General features: G+C 37.9%; 2 protein-coding genes across 4 annotated transcripts in view; one reads left to right on the top strand and one right to left on the bottom strand.

Annotated features, from left to right (window-relative positions):
* MCM9 (minichromosome maintenance 9 homologous recombination repair factor) overlaps positions 1-24,397 on the top strand; it is a 91,593-nt gene that overhangs the window by 29,626 nt on the left and 37,570 nt on the right. For 2 of the 3 annotated variants that reach the window (XM_063096373.1, XM_063096372.1), the window contains one exon: positions 175-294. In XM_063096373.1, the coding sequence (XP_062952443.1) occupies positions 175-294 (120 nt within the window). Of the gene's footprint in view, positions 1-174; positions 321-24,397 lie in introns of those variants that run through there. The other variant, XM_063096371.1, reaches the window with a different exon arrangement.
* On the bottom strand, positions 3,869-16,105 carry ASF1A (anti-silencing function 1A histone chaperone). The gene is made up of 4 exons (XM_063097539.1): positions 15,673-16,105; positions 9,975-10,090; positions 5,623-5,799; positions 3,869-4,245 (listed from the first exon to the last, which is right to left on the bottom strand). Exons 1-4 carry the CDS (start codon positions 15,779-15,781, stop codon positions 4,033-4,035), a joined length of 615 nt encoding a protein of 204 aa, XP_062953609.1. The 5' UTR covers positions 15,782-16,105; the 3' UTR covers positions 3,869-4,032.

The raw sequence follows: 24,397 nt of genomic DNA, 5'->3' as shown, positions 1-24,397 counted from the left end.
TGTGTGTGTGTGTGTGTGTGTGTGTGTGTGTGTACATACACATATATAGCAAAAACACTATATAAAATAAATTTTGTTGGCATTCCAAGCGGACCATTTTCATTTTGATTAATTACACTTATTCATGGGTCCCTTCACAGAAATTTAGAACTTTACTTATTTACTTTTTTCTAGGTGAATCTCATCTTTTATTAGTTGGGGATCCTGGCACAGGGAAATCTCAATTCCTCAAATATGCAGCAAAGATTACACCAAGATCTGTGCTGACGACGGGAATCGGATCTACTAGTGCAGGTATTTTACATGACAATTTCAAGTAATTTAACATTACTACAGAAACCAATACAATGTTTTTTCTTATGGAAATATATCTGTAATGAGATAAATTTCAAGCTAATTTTTGAGAGTTACCACCAAAAATGGAAGGAACATATGCAGTATTATTTTTGTGGCTCTTAAGAAAATATTTTAAAGGCTCCACCTTCACTTACCTTTGCATCTTAGTTTTGAATGATCCTATTCAATTTTTTCATTCTTTAGCAATTACCTTCATACATATTTATGTAGGAAAAAGTACACACATCATGTGGCATTTTCTGAAGACCCAGCAAACAGAACATTAAAACAGTATGGATAGAGGGAAATTTCACTTTACAAAAGTACATAGATGGCATAGAGCGTTAGGCATTTTCATGCTCCTAGATCTTATGGGCAACAGTAGCTCCTACTGAAATTTCTTAGGTAGAAAATTTGTCTGTTAGTATTTGGAAAGCACACTTTCATCCTTACAATGTGGAGTGTTTCATTCACGCAATGATTCTTCAGCAAGTATATTTAAAAGCCTTTTCAGACAGAATGTCAAGATTTGATTATAAAGTGACTTAGGGAATTTAGGAAAATATTTTTTTAAATGTTTTGGTGGCATTTTGTATTTTTACAATTTTGATTGGGGTAAAATCTCTTTTCTTCTAAAAATAGGCCCTTAGTTTTACACATTTTACAAATGTTGTTTGCTACTTGTTAAGGGAGCCTAACTTCCATGGCCTGTGCTGAAATTTATGAGAAGCTTATACTTTAAAATGTATCATACGGCAGAAAATGCTCCACTAATGGTCCTATATAAGTGGGAAACCGTTAAGGGGCTCTAAGGTTTTGACATATAACTGAACAGTACATTAAGCATTGACAAGAAGGGATTTGTGGAATTGAGAGGAGTGGACAGCTTCAGTATACTGGAGGGGAAGTAGGCAAGAATGTATAAAGAACATTTCCTGTGCATTTTAAAATCCTTATGACCCAGTGTTCTAGAGTTCTGTATAAAATGATATCAACAGACAAATAAAGATGTTTCCCAAATAAATTATGTGGAATGTTTCCTAAGTAATGACAGGGAGTGTCAAGATATGAGTCCAAGCTATCTTGTGGGCTACTAGTGTAATTTCAGACTATTTGGGCAGTTTTAAAGGAAATGACTGCTGATTCACTGGACTAGTGAATTAGTATAAAAGTATATTCGCACCTTTCCCCCTTTTTTTAAATGCAAAGATCATACTCCAAATATGAGAGAAAAGACAGGTAGAGGAATATAAATTTTACAGTTACAGAAAAGTTGTTGCTACTTCTCATCCAGACTAGCTTTTCTTCATATTGTATATTGCAGTCATAAGTCAGTTCAGTGGGTCAAAAGCAGCACTTTCAAAATGAAACAACAAAAAATACCAGAACACTGCACATAGTAAAGGGGCACTAAGGGTGCATTTTCATGAAAATTTTTAATACATACTTGTTACAGGGTTATGCTTTTTTAAAAAAAAAGTCTTTTTACCATAGATTATGGTAAAATGTTTTTGAAAACTCTTGCCATGAACTTTCTTATTTGGGCAGAAAAAAGATAAAATTAGAAACCCCAAATCCTAAAACCAGTAAGACCACATGGAAGCCTAAGATTATATAAGGTTAAAAATGAGCAAATGCATGCACCCTTCCTCAGATTTTCTCAACTCAAAGGACAACTGCATTCCCTCCCACCTACTCACCTCATCTCTCTCTTCAGTGGCATAAGTAGTTTGTTCATGTTTATGTTCTCAGGACACAGCTACTTACTATGATCAAAAGGAGGAAAACAGTTCTACACCTTCTGACTAATTCAGACATAGTGTCTGTAATTAGGGCTAAACAGGGGAAAAAAAACCCTATATACTAGTTTTTTAGTTCTTAATGTTTGAATTCTCAATCTGTTTACTTTCAGTCATTAATTTTCATTTTGAAAAATTGTCTTAAAGAGCCATAAAATTTAAGATAATAAAAGGTGGTAGTTTTTAAGTCCCAAATTTCTGAGAATTGGCTGTTTACAAATCGATATAAAAACCTAGCCCTTTGATGTCACTACAAACTGATCATTATAATTAGAATAAAAACTCAGCAGTAAATTGTTTTATTTGTTGATTTGGCTCATATATGCTTTATTTCTAACAAGCACATATCTTGTTCCTGGTATATTAATCACTGAGCTCTTTGTTGAAAAGTATTACTTTTATTTTCATTTTAACATTTTAACATTCTTTTAATTGCAATTAGACAAAAATGAGATTCTTAATTTTAAGTCGGAAGTATTTTACTTTTAAAAGCTATGAACTAGTTAAAGACAGTATTTTAATCTAGCATATTAAATTTCAAAGTTTAACATTTAGCAGAATTTTGCTTTACAAATTCACTTTTTTAGAATATACAACTTAGAATCCATATTTAAACAACTGCCTCTTCCTTTCCTCAAAATAGAAGCTTTAAAAAGTGCAGTATAAAAGTTTTACATATGAAGGCACTACATAAGCTGTATCTTATGGCTGTCTTGCTTAGCAGCAAGGGTAATAAAAATACTGTACCCTTAATTTAATGAAGCATAAGAAATTTTTTGAGAAAGGACCTATCTCTCAAAGAAAAAGTACCTTTTGGCCCATTTGGTTAATGAATTCCTTTCCACCATTGCTTTTAAAAAACCTGTTATCTGGAAAAGCTATCTAGAATATGTCAACCTCAAATATGCCCGATTTTATTCTTCATGAGGGTCAGAGGATATGGGGAAGAGTACTACAGGTGTGAAAATACATATATTTCCAAAATAGTAACTTATCTATTATAATAAAGCTAAATATACCTTTCTAAATCCACTGTTTTTACATAAATACTGCCAACAAGATGATTTATCAAAAGAATTTTCAAAAGTTAAGTTCATAGCGTTTTAATAAATCTAATAAACAGATTTGAGCCTTTGGATTCTCCTATTCTTAAACTTAGGGAATTTGTATTTGCTCTTGATCTACTGAATTTACTGGGCAATAATGTTGTATGATTCAAGAAGTGTTCTGATGTCCTAAACTCTATTATAAAAACAAAAACCATAGCTAGAGTACCTTATAAACAGCTAGCCACATTTGTTATTATCTTAGAAACCTAATGCTGTCCAGCATTACATGAACTATAATAGTCACCATAAAATGTTTCAGGGTGGCCTTGGAAGTAAGATTCTAAAGTTCCTGGTAGCATGTAGTTGATTTCAAATCCTCTTTTTAAGGACGTGCCAAAAAAGAATGGAAATTTGCTCCTTAAATTAAAACCATACTATATGTCTTTACAGGAAGAAACATTTTAGTTGAAGTGAACTTAGTCTTTTAAAGGCCAGTGGTCCAAAGATTAATGTCCAAGAAACTAAGACATCTTTATAACCTAGTCTAATGATTCATATATTTCTTTATAAGTGCTTTAATTACATATAAAGGAAAAGACAATAATATATATGCTTTAATCAGATTAATTGCAGAACAATAAAATAACACATTAGAGAAAAAATTACTTAAAAATAGTTGTATTTATATTTCACAATTTGCTCAAATACTGGTTTTCTTATAAACTTTCTACAGGATGTTTTTAAACAAATTCTTCACATTGTGTCTTGACTATGTACTTATGGAATTTCAGGGAAATAGTTCTGTGTGTTTTTAATAGCTTAATTTGTACTAAAGGGATGGCAGGTGGTCACATGCAGTCCATGTGGGATTCTAACATGACATTTAGTGAGTTTTCTGACGTGGACCATCCCTTTGATGCTGAAGGTAATGCATCTGTTGAAAGAAGTGACTGTAGATTTGGATTACTGCTCTCCGCATCTTCCAGTTTTTCTGTGTTATCTTCCCAGTTAATGTGGAATCTTGTGACCCTGGGATTAGATGCCAAAATGTTCCTTTGAAGCTAGAGGAGGAAGGAAATATATAAATGGTAAACACTAAGAAAGTTAGGTCACCATTATGCAAATAGGAACTTAAAAAAATAGTTTTGTTTTGTTTTTTAAATTTTATTTTGTCGATATACATTGTGGCTGATTATTGTTGCCCATCAATTCTTTATATTAGTACTTCTATAAGTTCATATAAAAAAGTATAAGTCAAAAAAAAAAAAAAAACCCCACCTTAAATATAACTAAAAACAAGGACTATGGCTGTAGCAAAGAAATTATTTTAGCCTAATGGAAACAAGATATAGATAATCTGAGGGAATTCATCAGATTTTTTTACTATCCAATAAAATATCTAACTCCTCTAAACTTGCTTCAGAGAGAATTTCTTTTTTTGAAGGTGAATGCTTCAGAGGTTGCTTTAGTTAACAAACTAATATGCCCTTTATTTTTGATATGTTTTCAAGGAATGAAAAATTTCCCCAAATGCCAAATATAATCTCTCTTTATTAGTGCTTTTCTACCTTTTAAATATTATGGCTAACTCTTAGAAACAGTATTCTAGTTTCTTCTCTCTTCTGTTATATAAGGTGCCAAGCAGGTAATTAATGAATTGGATCAATCAAAGGTCCCATAACCAGGATGAGAAACATTCTAGCCTTATTATCAAGAAGGAGAACATTTTATTCTATTGCCAAGTAATGTTTCCTGCATGGTCTAGCAGATAGAGCACAATGTTTAACTTCATTTACTTTGCCCACTCACAAAATCATTTGCTGTTAAAGTTCCCAATAGAATATCAAAGAGACTAAGTATCTTCGAGAATGCTGAATCGCAGATTTCAGTTTCTCAGAATTTAAGCTGTTTTCCATCACCAGAAATATTTAAGACCTTTAGTTTAACCTCTAAGAATAGCAGATAAAGTGAAGCATATAGGTGTTCTGAGGTAACAGTGTTCATGGGTAAAACACACACAAAACTTCCCCCATAATTTTGGGAAGAATTACAGACAAAAATATCATTATTCAATAATCAATACAATGAACATGAATTGGCATGTCCTGAAGGTTGAAACAATTAGAATCTGATGTCTGAGAAGTGCTACACAGAAAGCCAGAAACAAAATCCTGTTTCTTACAGGAGGCACTTTCATTTTTCTAAACCATCAGAACCTCTCAAGGTATCTGCCCAACATTAATTACTAATGACTCATCTGGAGGTAAGGTTTGAGATCAATTGTCCATGGTAATGGAACAATAATTAGTTTGCACAGTTAGCACAAGGACCTCAAGTATATTTTGTCTCAAACCCATTTTTATAGTGTACTATGAAATGGCAACTGCCTAAAAAATTGTATGGTAAGAGTAATTAAAAAGGAATAGTAAGAACATTACCTTCGAAAAGTCTGGTTTTACTGGCGGATTTTCCCTTAATTCTGTCTCGGTATATTCATTATTTACATAATAGCCAACTCTAATAAATTCTTGACCTCGATAGGTGCAAGTAATTAGCACAACTGTTACACCTACTGCATCTGCATCTGGAATGAGTCCAGGATTAGGTGCATCTGCCTAGAATAGTTTAAAAAGAAAAGAAACACACACAAAAGGCTATTAACAGCAGGCAAGACTGGGGTTTTAGTTACCTTGAGCACTGTCAGTTGAGGGTGCAGCAACAAAAACTTGGAAAATATACTGGGAAGGCAAATGCTCCTTTCTGAGATTGACTTACAGCTAGAAAACATAGTTCATGATTCTCCACAGTATACCTAAGTGCCCTCAGTTCTTGAAAGCATCACTACACTTTTAGTGGGAAATAATTCTGTCTACAGTGTGTGGTGCTTCATGAGGGATTATGCAATAATATTCATTAGGAAACCTTTTGTAAAATGTTGTAGACAATTAAGTCAATAATGTTATTGATTCTAACCTTTCCAGTCATTATTTTCAGACCTAAATTAGTAAATATTATCTCCACACAGCCTGTTAGCAGCAAATGTTTATTTTATCAGTTTCCGTCTTTGACCCAGGACGCTTATATCTCATACCCACTCAATCACCCCTCACAGATATTCTAATAGTAAATTAGTATGAAACTGAAAATGGGATAGAAATAGCTATGTACCAGATTTTCAAAAAATATTAATAATCCTGTATCATGAATAGTCACTTTGCTGAGGCACTATAATACAAGTGTGCTGTTTAATCCACACATATTGTGGAAATTCAGTGAAGATAAAGATTGTTTTAGGCAGATGTCAAAGACCTTAGTGTGAATTAAGTTACTGTAAGCTGAACTTTGAGGAATGCAGAAGGTGAAGCAAGCAAGCTACAGGAGGCTAAGAGCATGATCAAAGACTAGGGCCCTGTTCACAGCAGTATGCAGGACAGTAAAGAGACCAACTGGATGGAAGGAGCCAGAGATTGAGGGGACACAGGCACGACCTGAGGCAGCCATTCTGGGTTGTAAGTGGATGAAGTCCCAGCAAATTAGCTTACTGTTGCTGGACATCACAGAACATTCCTGGGCCTAGGTGAACACTTCAGCCAATGGCTTACCTTGGAGACATTAAAAACTAATGTTTATTGTATGCCTACCACGCATGTGTAGATGACACAAAAAGGCAAAAATATCTATCTAGTCATCTAGACTAAAAACCCCCGTCACCCTCAGCTCACCTCCTTATCTCCTACATCTAGTCAGTCTCAACATTTCTCGTTTCTGAAGGCTGAATTCATGTCTTCATCTCTTATCTGGAATATTGCCAAAGCTTTCTGAATGGTTGCCCCAGTTCTGGTCTATTATTTGCACTACTGCCAGCATTAGCTATCTGAACACAGATCTGTTCCTATCCCTGTGCCTGGTTTTAAAACCTCAGATGATTATTCTCATTTCTAAGGGATAAGATCTCAGTTCTTTCACTTCATTTATAATACCCCTTCACAATTTGCCTCCAACCAGCATCTTCATTCACACCACCTTTAACTCCATACCTCTCACCCTTGTTCTAGATATATGATCTATGCAGGTTCTTTAAAATATGGTCATAATCTTTCACACCTTATTCCCTTGGCCTAAAAGATCCTTCCCTCACATCCTGAGAAATTCATCTTTTGAAGTTTGCCATCAAATGTATCTTTCTCAGTGAAGCCCTTTCTGAGAAGGTAGAATCAATAAATTCCTTTTTTTATAGGCTTTATATTACTTGATACAAATCTTCTACAAATGTATGCCCAACAATGTAAATATGTTTACTCTTCAGTCTTCCCTGCTAGACTTTAAGCTTTATCTAGGGCAGGAGTCGTATCAGTTCATTTTTATAATATCATGTCTGGCAAAGCTGTGAGCACTTAGTATTTTGAAATTATTCATTACTCAGCTCCTGCCCTGAAGGAGTTTATGATCTCTTTGCAGAGACACCAGGATGGGGACAGAGAACCTGTCCTGGAGAATGTGCTATTTGGCTTAGAGATCCTATGCACCCTATCCCCAGAGGAGTTAGGTTACTTCCAGAGTACCCAAAGGAATTCAAATGTACCTGGAAGTGAGTGGAGATGGGAAACTAAGATAGTTCAGTGCTGCTATGGGACACCTCCCCCCACCCCACCCCCGCATATTGCTTCCCATCCCCTCAGCAAATTTGAGTAGAGAAACTTTCAGGTGTTTCAGATCATTTAGGATAGAGAAGTGACAGGCAGATATCTTACACTCCAACCATCAATACTAGGCAGATGTCTGAACATCTTCTTGTTACCCTTTGAAAGACATGGCAGACCAAGAGAATACTCAGTAGTTTAAAACACATGACAAAAAAACTGTACATTAGTCTCTTGCTGTTGATAACAGTGAATTTTGTAAAACACATGGGCTAAACATGACCTAAATCACAGTGTGCTTTCTGTTCTTTTTGGCAACATGTGCACTGATAGCAAGGTGAAGCTACTTGAAAGTCACTAGAAGGAAATATTTTTAAATAAATTTCTTTCCTACACCACTCTAAGCCAAAAGCTTAGGAGTGTTCTTAACAATATAAACACGAAGAAAAAATTTTTAAAGGTTTGTTTCAAAAACAAGCATTTATTTGTAAGTTTTGATGTGACATAAAATGTACCACTATATGTCAACCCAAGTTTCTTATACTACATCATGAATTACCATCAGTAAAGTATGGGTTCCCCAGGCTTGTGGGTCAAAGCAAATCTTGCTACTTTATATAACAATTTCAGGAAGCTAAGGGAATAAAAATTTAGTTCTAACTATAGAAATAGGGCACTATTTGTCAGTGATTGTACTGACTGCTTTATTCCTCATAACATTCTTGTGCAGTAAGATATTATTCACATTTTATTGATGGCTGGAGTGACCAAGACGTTAGGGAGCTTGTTTAAAGCCACACATGGCTAATAATAAGTAGAGGAGCCAGGATTTGACCCAGGTCTGTAACTGCAGTGCTTCTTCCTACAGAGCAGGGCATTTTCTGTTACCCACGTCTTTCACAAGGTTATGCACTCACCCAACAGGGGTTAAGAGCACTTTAAATTAACATATTTTAGCTTTTCTTAACCTTTTGTTTAGATACGCTATACCCTAAAGTATTTGTTGCTTTTTAACAAAAAGCACTAAGGCTAGGAGATCAAGATTCTGAATTCTATATTTAGGAAAGGGAAAAAGTAGCAGCAGCTCTGGAGATGGCATGTGTCTAAATGATTCTTTGCCCATTTCTCATGGGATTACTTGACCAACAGTATTCATTTAAATTGGTCCCATCTGTGAAATGAGAAAATAGGGAGGTCAGGGATAGGAAGAATTAGATTTTCTTTCTGGATTAATTAAGTCTTTTCCATGGGTTCTACTTAACTCATGAAACTTTATTGAGTAGAAATACTTATAACAAAAATGAATCATTTTTAAAATGCTAGGGCTAGTCACTCTTTGGACTGTTATAAATATCTCCCTCTAATAAGCATGGATAATTGAGAAAGGACTGAATAGTTTTATACAGCAATTTAACATGGATTAAAAGAAATAACATTTTTGAATACAGAAGACAATGTCTGAAGCCTTGGCACAGACCCAAATATGGTCAGTAGTATCTCTGAGAACATAATTTATATTAGAATTTCCTCTCACAAATGACTAGTGAGGTAGTGGATTTGCAATAGTAGTCCTCTATAAGACATGTAGACTAGATGCTTTAGTAAACCACTGGACTTCAATTCCAGTGACCCAAGATCACACATCTCTGTCTACTAATATACCTGTTAACCTAGTTCAATTACTGATTGTGCTGAAATAAAGCTGTTGTTTTTGTTACATTATCATCATTCCTCGTGGCTGAAACCCTAAAACTGAAGATACCTATTACAAACTACATCAGTTAGTAATATGCATTTTGAATCCATGCTTGGGGCTGTTGGACAGCCTCCCTGAAAGTCTGACACTGAGGAACTGTTGACAAGAAGAGCCCAAAATTAACCACCATGTGTGCCGTGATACAGTATAAGGTTTACTGTATGCTGTGCATCTCCCTGAAATAAACATCATATTAACATCTCAGCATATCAAACCAAGAAGTGGAGTTCCCTTATGACTCAGAGACTTCCTTGAAACATGACAGAAGCAGATTAAAAGTGAATGCAGCAGCATCAGAGTGATTTAGTCAAAAAGGAAAGGGATAAGGACCTAGAGATAATATAGTCTATTTAGAAACATATTCGGCATATGCATTTACAAAGATTAATCTTACCTGAAATACAAACATATGCCTTCCTGCTGGAACAGGACCCACTAAAACAGAGTCTAAAACTTGATCGTATTCTTCACTTTCTGCAGAGCCCACATAGATAATTTTCCATTCCAGGTCTAGGGTTAAAAACCAAAACATTATTTCATATTCAGTAATTTCATTACAAGATGAAATCAAAGACCATTTTAATGTCCACTTAACCATTTACTGGCTGCTAAAATTGGCTTCTCATAGCAGAAAATCTAGGAAGGCACTGAAATACTCCTTATAAAATTCTTACCAGAATTCGTACTTCATACCAGAGTTTCTCAAAATGCTCTTTTGTGAAATACAGATCCCTGCACAGTGCTCCTCACAAACAAGACAACCAAAAACTTGAGGGATACTATAAACCTTGTCTTGAGGATTCATAAAGCACACTGGCATAGTAAGTGTTCTGAGACACCTTTCAGTATAGAACACCAGTAACATTAATCCAGCATTTCCAAAATCCGTTTGACTGTGGAATCCCTCCACCCCTTTTTTTGTATGTCATACTTTAACAGCCTCCTAAACACACCTCGGAAGGGCTGCCCTACACTATGTTGCATAGGTACAAATCATAAAAGCTCCAAAGCTGAAAAATTAGCAGACCTCCCCTATGGCTCAGAAGTAAGGGGCTTCAGCTTATCAACTGTTAAAGGACCACAGTTGGGCTTTTTCCATATGGCACACCCTCAAGCCATACATACATTCTTTAAATTGGGAAGAGCAAACCAGGATCTTACACCACTTGATACAACAGAGTATATGAAGTAGAGACAAGCACAAGGAGGACAAGACACATTCAAGTGCAACACAAAACATTATATGTAATTCAGTCTAGCAGATTTTATTGAGCATCTTTTACAACGTGCTCTGTGAGAAGAACCCAGAGATGAGTAGAACTGCTGCTCTTTGAAGACCCCTCTTTAGTAGGAGGAAGAGGACAATTTACACATACACATCATCTCTGGGAGACCTCTCCATCCTGTTAGGGGGTTTAGCACTGTGTGGCCTGCCTCTTGGATTCACTACTCTGAAACTACACAAGCACTCCCAAAGGGGTCAGATATAGTTAGTGCCACCATGTGCTGCCATTTTTGTATAATCATGTAAATAAACTGATAATAGGAATTGTATAGGCACTACTTCTTATTCAAACTGTTATAAACTGCAATTTATTGAACTGAAAGCTACTTTAGGTTTATACTTTCTCTTATTAAGTGAGTAGTCATCTTCTGAGGACTTATGTCATGGTCCTGTTTTAGACCTAGACCACTTATATTTCCAGCTTCTAGAATATTTTCAGATGCAGATCTGATATCTCATGAGATCATGAGAGGAAGCAGGCAATATGACTATCTAGTCAGCAAATACAAAGGCCTCGAGGCAGGAGCATGCTTGGTTCAAGAAAAAGTAAGGCGGCCTGGATGGAGCAGAATGAGCAGGGGAAAATAACCAATCATATGATTGGGGACAAGGGATGTGGCCAGATCACGCAAGATTTTGAAAGCTATCATAAGGACTTGGCTCTTCCACTGAGTGGCAAGGGAAGCCACTGGAGGGTTTTGAGTGGAGAAATGACATGATCCATATTTCATTTTAAAAGCATAATTTTGATTGCTGTATTCAGCAGAACTTGTAAGAGGGCAAGGGAAGAAAGAGGAGGGTATTTTGACAATTGAGGCAAGAAAATTATGGTGCATGGACCACATGTGGCAATGGGGGTGTGAAGCAGTTACATTCTAGATAAATTGTGGTAGGGCAGTCAGGAATTAGTTTTAGACACATTTGAGATGTCTACTAGATATCTAAGAGATACTGGATAGGTCTGATAAAAATTTGGAAATTGACAGTGATATATAAAGTCATGAAAATAGATGAACCTTGGGGCTCTCCAAAGTTGAGAGGTCAGGAAGATGAATCAATAAAAGTTACAAGACTAGTGGCCAGTGAAGTAGGTAACCCAGCAGCTAAGTGAAGAAACTCGTTAAGAAGAGGTGTGAAAGCCACTAAACTAGCCAAGTAAAGATAGGACTGAGAATTGTCACATAAAGGTTTTCATAAGTTTTTAATTTAAAATTTTAACTACTACATATAATGTTCTTGGCCTCCTAATCGTCATTTGTGGATTGGCATAGGAACACAGCCATGATTTTTATAAACCTACTTTTATAAAATACCTACTATGTGCCAAGCACTGGTCTTGCCACTTCACACCTGCTATTTAAACCTCAACAGTTTTATCATATGGATGTAATTATCCCAATTACGCAAACAAGAAAGTTGAGACTCTGAGAGGTTAAATAATCTACTCAAATTCACAGTTTGTAAACTGAACAATCAAAATCCAAGCTGTGCCTCTGAAACTGCAAAGCCTGGGCTCTTTCCAAAAACGTAACAGGAAAAATGGCCTTCCCTTTCTAGCTCTCAAACTAATAGTGGAACTTCATTGCAGGGAAGCATGGGTGAGAGCAGAGATGATGGAGAGATAATCTAGCCTTAACGAGTACAGGCTGCAACTCAGGGAACACCTGTACCTTGATTTTTTCTGCTTATAGGATGCTTGCTGTAGCTACTGAGTTTTAAATGCTCAATACTTTTCTTTAAAAAACTAGCATCAGTTGTTTTACTTTACTTATTTTTTAAACAACTTTCATTCCCCTGCCCCCTATATTTGAAGGAGGGAGGGGATAAGGTCAGATGCTTTACACAGGTTATCGGTTCAAGGAGTTTATTCATTTATTTAAAAAGTTAAATTGTTTCATTTCCCAACCACAAAGTATATCCATTTGTGGTGGGAGTGAGTGAGAGAAGTTACCAAAGGAATTTTAAGATAATTACACTACTTGGGAAGAATTGTGGACTAGTGGAAAGTACATAGTCTTTGGAATTAGAATAAGGCTGAAGTTTGAAAGTGTGAATCACCATGCTCAATTCTGGTACAACGTAAACATCCAACCAACAGTAGCTATTATTGATATATATAAACTTAAAAATGGCAGGAAGGTCAATCAAAACTTTATAAGGCTTAGTGACCATCAGATCAAGAACCTCCAGGGTCTCCTGTCTCCCAGACTGTCAGGAAAGCCTCTGCTTCAATCTTGACCTCCCATTTTTAAGGCTGTCCTACCCTCAGTATAAGCCTTGTATTAGCAACAACCAAATTAACAGTAAATACTACTCAAGGCATTTTCTGAAGCAAAGCTACGGGGTGGCTTTTAAAGGAAAGTGAAAATATATGGGAGCTATTGACAAGATTAAGTATGAAAAATGGTGACCGAACTCTGGTTTGGGACTTGAGACTAAATAATTTATGAAGTGGAAAATCTCTTCAGAATATTCTGCAGTTTAATTTCAAGAACAGGTTTTTAAAAAGAACTATAATATAAAAGTATGGAACCTATAAGGAGCCTTTGTTAAGTAAACTCAATTTCCTTAATCCACATAGCCTCTAGGTGGAGTAAACAGTCATGGCACCTTTTTGAAAGATTCCTTTGCAGCTCCAGTATGACTCAGCTTTAAATATTTTTTAAAATGCCAAATAAATGTTCAGTAATGGCGCCCTGGAAGTGAGGTGTGCCAGTGGAAGTAGGTGTATTCTTGACATCTGTATTGTAAAAACCCGTATATCCTACATGGACCTCAGATAAAAATGGAACATTGTTTGGCTTCTATGAATGGCGGGTTTCAGCTATTCAACACAAAGGCCCTGTAACAACATCCTGAATCATCTGTCTTCCTTGCTCACAATTGACTAATAAAATGGAAGGCATCACTAGAGAAATACCTGTAATGTGAGGGCCTTCTAATACCTAAAATACTATAGTATAAATTGGAATGGATTGATCAATGGTCTTTCTTATATTTACCCATTTTTATATGCAATTGGCAATAAAAAGGAAAATTACTGACTGTTGGGTATGAAAGGGGCCTGGCAGTAGTATGGAGAGTACTCAAACTATTTCAGAATAATAAGAAAAATACTCCTTAATTTTATTATCAGTGGCCTGTTTGGAGATTAGTTGAATAAATGAGTCATCTTTCAAACCTACATATAAAATATGTGCATTTATGTTTTATATATGTATTAAAACCACAGAAGGGCACATATTAAAATATTAATTGTGCTTACCTTAAAGGAGAGAGATGGGGGAAGGCACTGAGGACAGAGGACTGTTACTTTATATGTCTACACAACTTTTTAAGTTTATTAGAATGAGCATATATTGCTTTTATAATTAAAGTTAACACCCTATACATTTTAGAAACTAAGAACTAAATTTTTAAATGAAAATAATGCTTTAACACCATTAGCCTAATAATTTTAAATGTATTTTGCCAAATATACTTTAAGTTCAAAGAAGTATGTACCCTATTTAATTGTAAAATTAACATTAATGAAGTTAAAACTTTTCCCCCGCATATTTTGAAAATGAAGCACTGGATTATTTTAACAAAATCTTAGAAAAGCAAAAGTAAAAAATTGTCAAGTTTTAGCTTAAGTCTGCACTCATTAAAAATATGTATCTTTCTTGAAGACCTTAAAACGTATTTGGAAGAAATACTAAAAATTTTTGCACTGCCATCGGGACTTTACCTTTTATTTTCTAATCCACGTTTGTGTTTTATGTTCAGGGTGTATTCTGTATCTGTTTGGATGTGGAGTTATTTCAATTAGACTTCAACACGTTTTTGAAGTCTTTTTTTCAGACTGTTTATCAGCCTGAGATAGTCTGGAAATGATTTAAGTGTTTTATTTATTTCTGCTCTTGGGCTAAATGTAACTTCCCTAGCTTAGGAATGTTTTTCTTCCTGAGAGAGATTTTCGTCATGAGGAAAAGGAGTCCACGTTGGTCCGGCAGCCTGCGCGCCAGCATCCCCGGGCGCCCGGAGCATCCCGATGCCCGCAGCCCGGGACCGGCCGGGGAGGACCCGCGGCCCCCGTGGAGCGCCGGAGCCCGGCCCGCGGCGCGGAGGGGCCGAACCTGCGCCCGCCTCCCCCGCTGGTTGGTTGAGGGAACCAGAAATCAGCGCGAGGACAGCCTCGTTCCCCTCCCCGAAGCGGCCCGGCATGGCCAGCCAGGGGAGGACGGCGTCTCTCCCGTAAGCTCTAACCGTGGATCTGCCTCTCGCTCGGGGGCACCAGGTGGGCAGGCGGGGCTGCGTTCGTAACCCGCGGCGGGGCAAGAGGGGGCGTCGCGACGCCGGGGTCCCCAGCCCACTTCTCTGCTCCGGGTAAGATGGCTCCACTCCTAACTCGCCGGCGCGACCACACACGCACGCCTCTCGCACCTCGGCCTCCCCGCCGGGGTCGGGGGTTCGCGGAGGCCGTTCGCAGCGCCGAGACAGCCCGGGGCGACCCCCAGCCGGCAGCGCGGGCGCGAGTGCGGGTTCGGCGAACCGCCCGCCCGCTCGCCAGACAAAGCTGACAACATGGCTACCTCCGTTCGAACAAGTTCGTCGCAAGTTGAGCCGCAGCAGGCGCCTGGGCTGCGGCCGAACGCCGCGCGCACCTCGCGGCTGTCGTCCATCAACTTCAAGTTTCCCTCCGCAGAGCCAAGCCCGCAGCCCGCCCGGCGCCGAGGACAGCCGCCCGCGCGAGGCCGGGCCCGGGAAACTTTCAACGTCTGCAGCCCGCAACTGACAGCCCGGGCGGGCGGGCGGCGCCACTCACCTTCAGACAGGTCCTCGATGCACTCGAAGGTGATCTCGAACTGGAACGGGTTGTAGAAAGGAGAAGGGTTATCCAGAACCACTACATTGTTCACCTGAACCTTTGCCATATTTTGGGAAAAACCACAAACAATGGGAACGGGGGCTTGTTGCGGCACAATAAAGTCCAGCGCGCGGCCGCTCGGCAGAGCGCAAACCCCCGCCCCGGCGCCGGCCCGACGTCGTGCAGCGGCGACTTGAGAAACTTTTTTTTTCCTCTTTTTATTCACACGGGAGCACTCCACAGTGTTTTGCAGCTTTCCTATTTCACTAAACTACAGCCCATTCTGCTCTGATAACTAGCAGCGTTGTCCGCGATTGGCTGCACCCGAGCTCTGACCCTCCTCCTCCAGCGAGGGCCTCGGCAGCGAGCAAGATGGGCTCCCGCTCCCGGAATGGACTCGGAAACTTTAACTGCGGCTCCACCTGCTGGTGTGGATTAGGACAAAGACGGAGAACAAAGTGAGTGGAATACGGGTTGGGAGGCCCGCGCGTAGGCCGGCGGCGGCGGAGGCGGCGGCGGCGGGGAGGGGCTGCTCAGGCCCCGCCCCCGGCCCTGCGACTCCCGCGCCTCACGTCGGGCGGGGCCGCGGCGGGGGCGTGGCCAGGGAAGGGGGTGTGGCCGCGGCGGCAGGGCGCGATCCTGGGAGAAGCCCGCCCCTCGGGTTTGCGTTTTGTGGCTTCTTTTGTTTGGCTTTTTTTTTTTTATTTTAACGTTCTTTTTACATTAATGCAACGGCTCTGCCTGCTGTGCCGAATTTAGCAGAGACTGTTGTCTGCACTAGGTTGGGTTCAGCTGACTGTGTATCGGGTAATACAAGTAGTAGAGAGAAGTGTTGGTTGCAGAGAAAATAAATTGCATTTTATAGACCGATGTCAGCTCGAAGGAGCAAAGCCATTTTGGAAATCTAGTTTTTGGCCACTGTCTACGTTTGGGTGCAACAGCGCCGTTAGTTATAGACACAAAATGAAGGGTGAGGAGATGATTCTTCGACATACTTTGCTTGGGTAATCCAAATAGGTATTCTTTGGGCTGCACATGGGTCGTCTTCCTCCTATCCCAGATCTGGAAAGTCCTAGAATGAGAAATTATCAGGGATGTGATCAGTTACGCCCCAGGTTTCTGCTGTTTATGAAGCATAGCAGGAACAGAAAAGGATAAAATGGAAATGTCAGAAGACCAAAAGGGCAACAAATATAGTAGAAGGGAAGAAGAGAGAACCCAGAGGCATACCAAGACTTTTTGACCTTTAAAAAATGTATGACCTAAGTCGTTAGTATAGAAACATATTTGGCACAACAAACAAATTCTAAGGAACCTTTGCTTGCCTGTTGACAGTTCAGGTCTGAATTGAGGAAATATCGATTTGTTTATGCTGCTTGACTGCCATTGTGGGGAAAGGAAGAGTTTTTAACACCTTTGTGAAATTAAATTGTTTCTATTTAATAAGTAAGAGTGGTATAAAGGTTTGTTTTATTACCTGCTATTCATAAACTATCATTTTTTCCCTTGAGTATTGTGAATGAAACTACCAAACTTGACTAATTAAATTCACAGAGGAAATTATTTCTTAAGTTTCATCTATGCTGGAAGAGGTTTCTCTTAGTATAATGTCCAGAATTTTGGTTTGTCTTTCTTTGGGCATTCTTAATAATTAAGTAGGCTGCTTTTGATGAGATGGTGTTTTGAAAGTTAGTGTGGGACATGTAATATCGAGCCTCCCCACATTTAGGAAAATCAGTTAGCGTGGGGATGGGGGAGTCCCATTTTATTGTCAATGACTGAACCGTCAAATAGGACCTACCAGAATAGGTTTCTTCAAGCTCAGTTGTTTATGTGCATTGGAGTATGAAAGTCATATTGTGCTGATAGATACAGATTACATTGCATGATAAACAATATACTCTTCACTCCTACTGATATTAGTGGTGGTCCTAACACTAGCTGAGATAAAGTGGAAATTGCTGTAAGACATGCTGGATATGTATGGTAAAATGACCATTTGAAGTTTAAAACATGACTCTACGACATTGATTTATGCAATTGATATATGTAATTGTCTGATTATTGCAGGCACTTTTAAGAGGAGATTCCAATTCACTTGTTTTATAAAAAATGACATTATATGCTTGTTAAAATAAAGCTCACTTTGCAGTCTGACTGTAGGTGTGCCATAACACGACCAGTCTCATAAAATTCATTTTTTGTGGATTTGTGGCATCAAAGACTGAGAAGATCTACCTGGATACTGCTAGTTTGGCTTATTTTCTTGATGGAAAAAATTTTTTAACATGTTATGTACAACAGGACTTAAGAAAAAAAAAATCAATGTTCTAATAGCTCATAAGAAGTTGCAAAAATTAGCTCTAGGCCACTCATACTGCATCTCCTATCTTAATTCTTTTATTAGCGGTCATCAAAAATATTAAAAGGCCTTTGAGCACTCTCTGCAATACTATCCTCACCATTGACAGAATCTTACAGAAAAATCCAAAAGGTTTCCTCAGATGTGCCCTGGCATATTTCTAAATTAACTGGTATGCTATAGGAAAAAAAAAAAAAAAAAAGTAAAATCATCTCTTTGATTTCAGACGCAGTCTATAGGACCTGTTGCTGAACAACTGGTGACTCTCAGACAGCTAAACATATTGCAACGGATGGGTTACTGTGAATGTCTTCATTTATTAAGTACCCACGGGGGCCCACATAATGCTTGGAGGGCTACATGGAATGTAATCCCCAAACCGCTTCTCTCTACAGATTACTTGGAGGAAGGATAGCTGAGAGAGATTTAGGGCTCTAAAATGAACAAAGTCTAAGCTATTCCTAGGGCAGAAGTAAAGGAACCTAGTTAATTATTGTTACAGGCTGAATTATTCTTTCCTCAAAATTCATATGTTGAAGTGCTAACCTCTGGTACCTCAGAATGTGACTGTATTTGGAGACAGGGTCTCTAAAAAGGTGATTAAGTTCAATGAGATTGTTAGAGTGGGCCTTAATCCAATATGACTGGTGTCCTCATAAGAAGGAGGAATCTAGACATGCAAAGAAACACCAGGGGCATGCACGCACACAGGAAAGACCATGTGAAGACACATCAAGAAGACAGCCATTTGCAAGCCAAGGAGAGAAGCCTCAGAAGAAACCAAACCTGCTGACATCTTGGTCTTGGACTTCTAGCCTCCAGAACTGTGAGAAAATAAATTTCTATAGTTTAAGCCACACTGTTTGTGGTATGTTGTTATGGCAGCCCTAACAAAGTAATACAGCTATAACACTTTTTTTCCTCAAAATTAAGCTTATTGGAGAATCTATGCTTATTTAATCCAAATGTTAGTTATCGAGGCTTTTCCTCATGTCAAGCTAGGCCTGGGTCTGGAGCTCACAGACCCCCTCAGGCCCGTTGTCTGGACTGGGCCACAAACCCTTCACATGCCAGGCTGGGTCCCCAGACCTTTCACACACCAGGCTGGATCACCAGACCCCTCACACACAGGTCTATGAGCTAGGTAATCAGCCAAAAAGGTCCTTGGAGCCATAGGTCGGAGAGCATGGCCGCGCAGGGCGGACACCTGAGGCAGTAAAATGGCAGCTAGGTCACAGCCCTGTACATGCGCACTAACTCCACCCACACCTTATTTACAAAGAATGTGCTGTACCACCCCCAATTGGACCTAAGGTGAGGGGGCCTGATTAAATTATTCTGTTTTCCCAACACCTTGATTTGAAATGAGGTGGTCATTTAGCCTTGCCAGTGTAGTGTGGAATGGTGTGCTGTAGCCATTTTTCAGAGGAAGTGTCTACCATTGGGCATACAGCTTCAATTCTGAAGAGACAAGATGCAGCTTGCTTCCATTGATCTAAGGCTCATCTACCAAAGACTTCTAAGAATCTGAAACTTGAAGTTAAATTAAGGTCACATACAAAACAAGATGCAAGAATGAATTAAAATGTTCTGGAATTAAATCGAGTTAAATTAAAATGTATTAGAACTGTGAATTGAATTGAGTCTTGGTCCCTGCCTACTGCAAACATTATCTTAGGAATGAAAGTACTAAACTCTTCCTTTGTTCAAATCCTAGATTGCCACCTTTGGTAATTACATTATCACTGTGTTGAATTGTCTTTGAAGAATCATTTGGATTATTGTCCCTGTCTTTTAAAAAAAAGTCTCTCATGTAGGGCTTGTTTTAATATGGATGTCAAAATTTCATGATAGTGCTAAATAAAGTTTTTTGTATAAATGTAGAATGTAGACATTTGGTGTATTTATAGACATTTCTAAATGGAATATACTCTACAGTAATTATTTTAATAGTAATAACTCATTACATATATTCAGAGAGCATTTATTTTATTTTTATTTTATTTTATTTTATTTTATTTTGACTGGTAAGGGGATCGTAACGCTCGGCACGGTGTTTTCTGCACCATGCTCAGCCAGTGAGCGCATTGGCCGTCCCTATATAGGATCCAAACCCGCAGCCTCCGCACTACTAGTGCTGCACTCTCCCAAGTGAGCCATGGGGCCGGCCCTAGAGAGCATTTATTATTTGAAATTTTTGTGCTAGCCTCTGTGAAATATTCAAAGATAAAACAAAGACCTTTTGGTCCAGGAGAAAGATAACTGTGTAATCAAATAAGTGTGATAGAGAATACAAGATGTGTTAGATGCAGCTTTAACCAGTTACATTAAAATAGCAAAAAGAAAAGATGTTTTCTTTACCATCTGTAAAGAACTTTTAAATAACTTATGTTTTGAGCCATGCAATGTCCCGGTATGGTAAGAGGGTAAGGTATTATCTCATATAACAAATGAGGACACTGGTGCTCAGAAACCTACTCCTCTAATTGCTGACCTAGTATCCATCTACTCTCTCTCTGCCGCATCAGGTAAAATTTAAAGTGGCCTTTATGTGTAGAAAAATAGATTTGATACCATGTCCTGGAAGAACCCACAAGCTGGCAGACACTGTAGTAATGGTCTGATTAATGAACTCCTTGTGGAACAAAGCTCCGTTAATGAGGTTGCCCAAGTACATACTGGGAGTGACAGGAGGAACCAGCCAAGGCAAAGCTGAGGGAGTCTTCCCACGGAGGCACTACAGACATTAAGCCTCCTGTCCCAAAAGGGATGGTCCAGAGGTGAGGGAAGATGGAGCTACATATCCTGGAATTGTATCCTTATACCTTTTATAAGGGTTTCTCTGTTGTTACTGAAAGTGTACTCCCTTCCCATTCTCTGCTCCACCTCATTAATCAAAGTTTTGCTATTTTGTGTTTATTGCTACCCACCATTAGATTACAAATTTGTCGAAGGTAGAAACTATTTGGTCCCTGTCCATAGCTGGACTATACTTTTAAACATATTTTAGATAGCTATAAATGACATCAGTCAGCTTTCTGAAGCAGCATAATTAAGTTTATTGGTGATAATTTGTTGGTATTAATATCATTATATTGTTTTTGACCAGAAGAAGAATATGAATGGAAATGCCCAATAATTATTTTCTGTTTCTCATATCTAGTTTTTTCTTTTTCTATTTTTCTTTTTACCATGTCTTCTCAGTCCTCTTATAAATCTGGCTCTTTCTAAACTCATTTTGTTCTTGAACTCAGTCTCCACTTGCAGTCCATCTTCCTCCATGTTTTATATTCCCTCCTTTTCTTTCTGTCTACCTCTCCTATTCATCAGAAGCTCTCTTATTTGCCTGATATCAGGAAAAAAGTAGTGATCAGTAGAGAGAGTACTCAAGTCTTTAAAATATCTCTAGGCTAGACTTCTGCTTGCACAAAGCCTAAGCATAGCAGCTTTTCTAGTTGGTTACTGTAGAGACAAATGACATTAGATGGAGTCATGCTTGGCAGAGAAGCTAGGCAAGTGCACTTTGTGAGAGTAGAGGCCTTATATGCATGGTCATTTAGAACAAGTCAAAAACTAGACAGGATAGGGAAGGAAAAGGTTCCACTAATGAGCTAACAGGTAATTAATTGGTAGATATTTGGTTGGTAGAATTTGTGCCTAGTAAGGCTTTGAATCCAGCATATGAAGAATCTACCTCCAAGTACCCCTGGTATGACTACACAGTAATAGTTTTTTAATAACAGCTTTATTGAGATATAATTCATGTAACATATAATTCACTCATTTGAAGTGTCTGAGTCAATAGTTTTTAGAATATTCAGGGAGTTGTGCAACCATCACCACAATTAATTAGAATATTTTTATAATTTCAAAAAGATACTTTGTAGCCTTTAACTATCACCCCCAGAGTCCCCATCCCCGCAGCAGGAGGCAAGCACTGAATTACTTTCTGTCTCCATAGGTTTGCCTATACTGGACATTTTGTATAAATGGAGTCATACCATATGTGTTTTTTCATGACCAGCATCTTTCAAGCATAATGTTTTTGATGTTTCATGCATGTTATGGCATGTAACGATACTTCATTCCTTTCTTATTACCCAGTAGTATTTCACTATATGAATATACCACATTTTATTTATCCATTCGTCAGTTGATGGACATTTAGAATGTTTCTGCTTTTTGGTTATGAATAGTGCTGCTATGAACATTTGTGAACAGATTTTTGTGGAGAACATGTTTTCATTTCTCTGGGTTTATCCTTTGGAGTGGAATTGCTAGGTCATATATGGTAACTCCTTTCGAGGAGCTACCAGACTGTTTTCCCAAGTAGCTACACTCTATTACATTCCCATCACCAATGTGTGAGTGTTCCAGTTTCTCCACATCTACACCAACACTTGTTAGTATGTCTTTTTGAGTATAGCCATGTTGATGCGTGAAGTAGTATCTCATTATGGTTTTAATTTTGCATTTCCCTGATGTCTAAAGATGTTAAGCACCATTAATTTACTTATTGACCATTTGCATTTCTTCTGTAAAGAAGTGTCTATTGAGATTGTTTGCCCATTTTTTAATTGGGTTATTTGTCTTTTTATCATTGAGTTGTAAAAATTCTTTATATATTTTAAATACAAGTCTCTTATCAAGTATATGTTTTGCAAAAATTTTCTCCCATTCTGTGGGTTATCTTTTAATTTTTTGGCGTTCTTTGTCACACAATAGCTTTTAATTTTGATTAAGCCCATTTTATATATTTTGTCTTTTTTAGCTTGTACTTTTGATGTCATTTATCAAAAAACATTACCTAATCCAAGATCACAAGATTTCAAATTTTGAAATCAGGTAGTGTAAATCTTCCAACTTTGTCCTTCTTTTTCCAGATTGGCTATTTGGGATCCATTGAATTTCAGTATGCATTTTAGGATCACCTTGTCAATTTTGCAAAGAAGACACTTGGGATTTTGATAGGGATTGCATTGAATGTGTAGATACTTTTGGCGAGTGTTGCCATCTTAATAATATTGTCTTCCAATCAGTAAACATGAGATGTCTTTTCATTTACTTAGGTTGTCTTTAATTTCTTTCAACACGTTTTGTAGTTTTCAGAGTCTAAGTCTTATACTTCTTTTGTTAAATTTATTCCCAAGTATATTATTCTTCTTGGTGCTATTGTAAATAGAAATATTTTCTTAATTATATTTTGAATTCTTCTTTGTAAGTGTATGGACATGCAGAATGAGTTAGAAAGTGGTCCTTCCTCTTTTCTCCCTCTAAAGAAGAGTTTATGAAAAATTGGCATTTGATTCTTTAAATGTTTGGTAGAATTCACCAGTGAAGCTATCTGTGGTGAAGCTATAGTTTTTTGATTATTAATTCATTCTCTTGTTATAGGTCTGTTCAGTTCAATTACTTTTTCTTCTTGAGTCAGTTTCAGTAGTTGGTATCTTTCTAGGAATTTGTCAGTTTTGTTTAAATTATCTAATTAGTTGGCATGCAGTTATTCATAGTGTTCCCTTAAAATCCTTTTTACTTCTGTAAAGTCAGCAATAATGTCCTGTCCTTGATTCCTGACTTTAGTAATTTGATTCTTTCTTCTTTGCTTGGTCAGTCTAGCTAAGGTTTGTCAACTTTTGGATTCATTAATTTTCTCTATTGTTTTCTATTCTCTAGTTCATCAGTTTCTGCTCTAATATTTATTTTTTCCTTCCTTCTGCTTGCTTTGGGCTCAGTTTGTTCTTTTTTCCATCGTCGTAAGGTAGAAGCATTAGATTACTGATTTTTGAAATCTTTCTTTTAATGTATTCATTTACTGCTATAAGTTATTTTCTAAGTACTGCTTTATCTGCATCCTTTAGCTGTGCTGTCTGAAGATGGAGACAAGACGAAATTATCTCTGAACTGAGAAGGCACATTGAGACCAAAAAATGAAGCAGGCAACTCCACATAGTTTAACAAAGAGTTTATTAATGGGTAATTTATATACAGGAAGGGTTGGGCAGGTAGTGATCCAGATATTTGTGCAGCTGCTCCCTGCACCATTTGGAGGGAAGTAGGGGTTAATAAAGGAACTTAGAGATGAAAGGTAGTGTGTCTACAGTATGTTGATGTGGTCAACCTCTGGATGTCTTGTGACTATAATGTATTAAATGTCTTGTGACCAGTGAACATTGATCTTAAGGGTACTACCTGGGCCAATTGGAAAGCTTTGATCTTTATCTTAAATTAGCTTAATTTTTCAGTCATTGTCTTAACTGTGCTTGTCTTGCTTCAGATTAATGGATAACTTTCTAGTAAAGAGTTTATTAAGGGGAATGAGGT

Source organism: Cynocephalus volans, chromosome 5 (genome assembly GCF_027409185.1).
Source record: "Cynocephalus volans isolate mCynVol1 chromosome 5, mCynVol1.pri, whole genome shotgun sequence".
In the NCBI taxonomy this organism is placed as follows: Eukaryota; Metazoa; Chordata; class Mammalia; order Dermoptera; family Cynocephalidae; genus Cynocephalus; species Cynocephalus volans.
This window is presented reverse-complemented; position numbering and strand designations above follow the sequence as displayed.

What these genes read in the sequence shown, in the direction of transcription:
- ASF1A (XM_063097539.1), bottom strand. Translation starts at nt 15,781, where the DNA reads ATGGCAAAGGTTCAGGTGAACAATGTAGTGGTTCTGGATAACCCTTCT. An exon ending in CATCGAGGACCTGTCTGAAG is followed by an intron (nt 10,091 to 15,672) that starts GTGAGTGGCGCC and finishes TTTTAACCCTAG; the next exon opens with ACCTGGAATGGAAAATTATC. An exon ending in GGCATATGTTTGTATTTCAG is followed by an intron (nt 5,800 to 9,974) that starts GTAAGATTAATC and finishes AAACTATTCTAG; the next exon opens with GCAGATGCACCTAATCCTGG.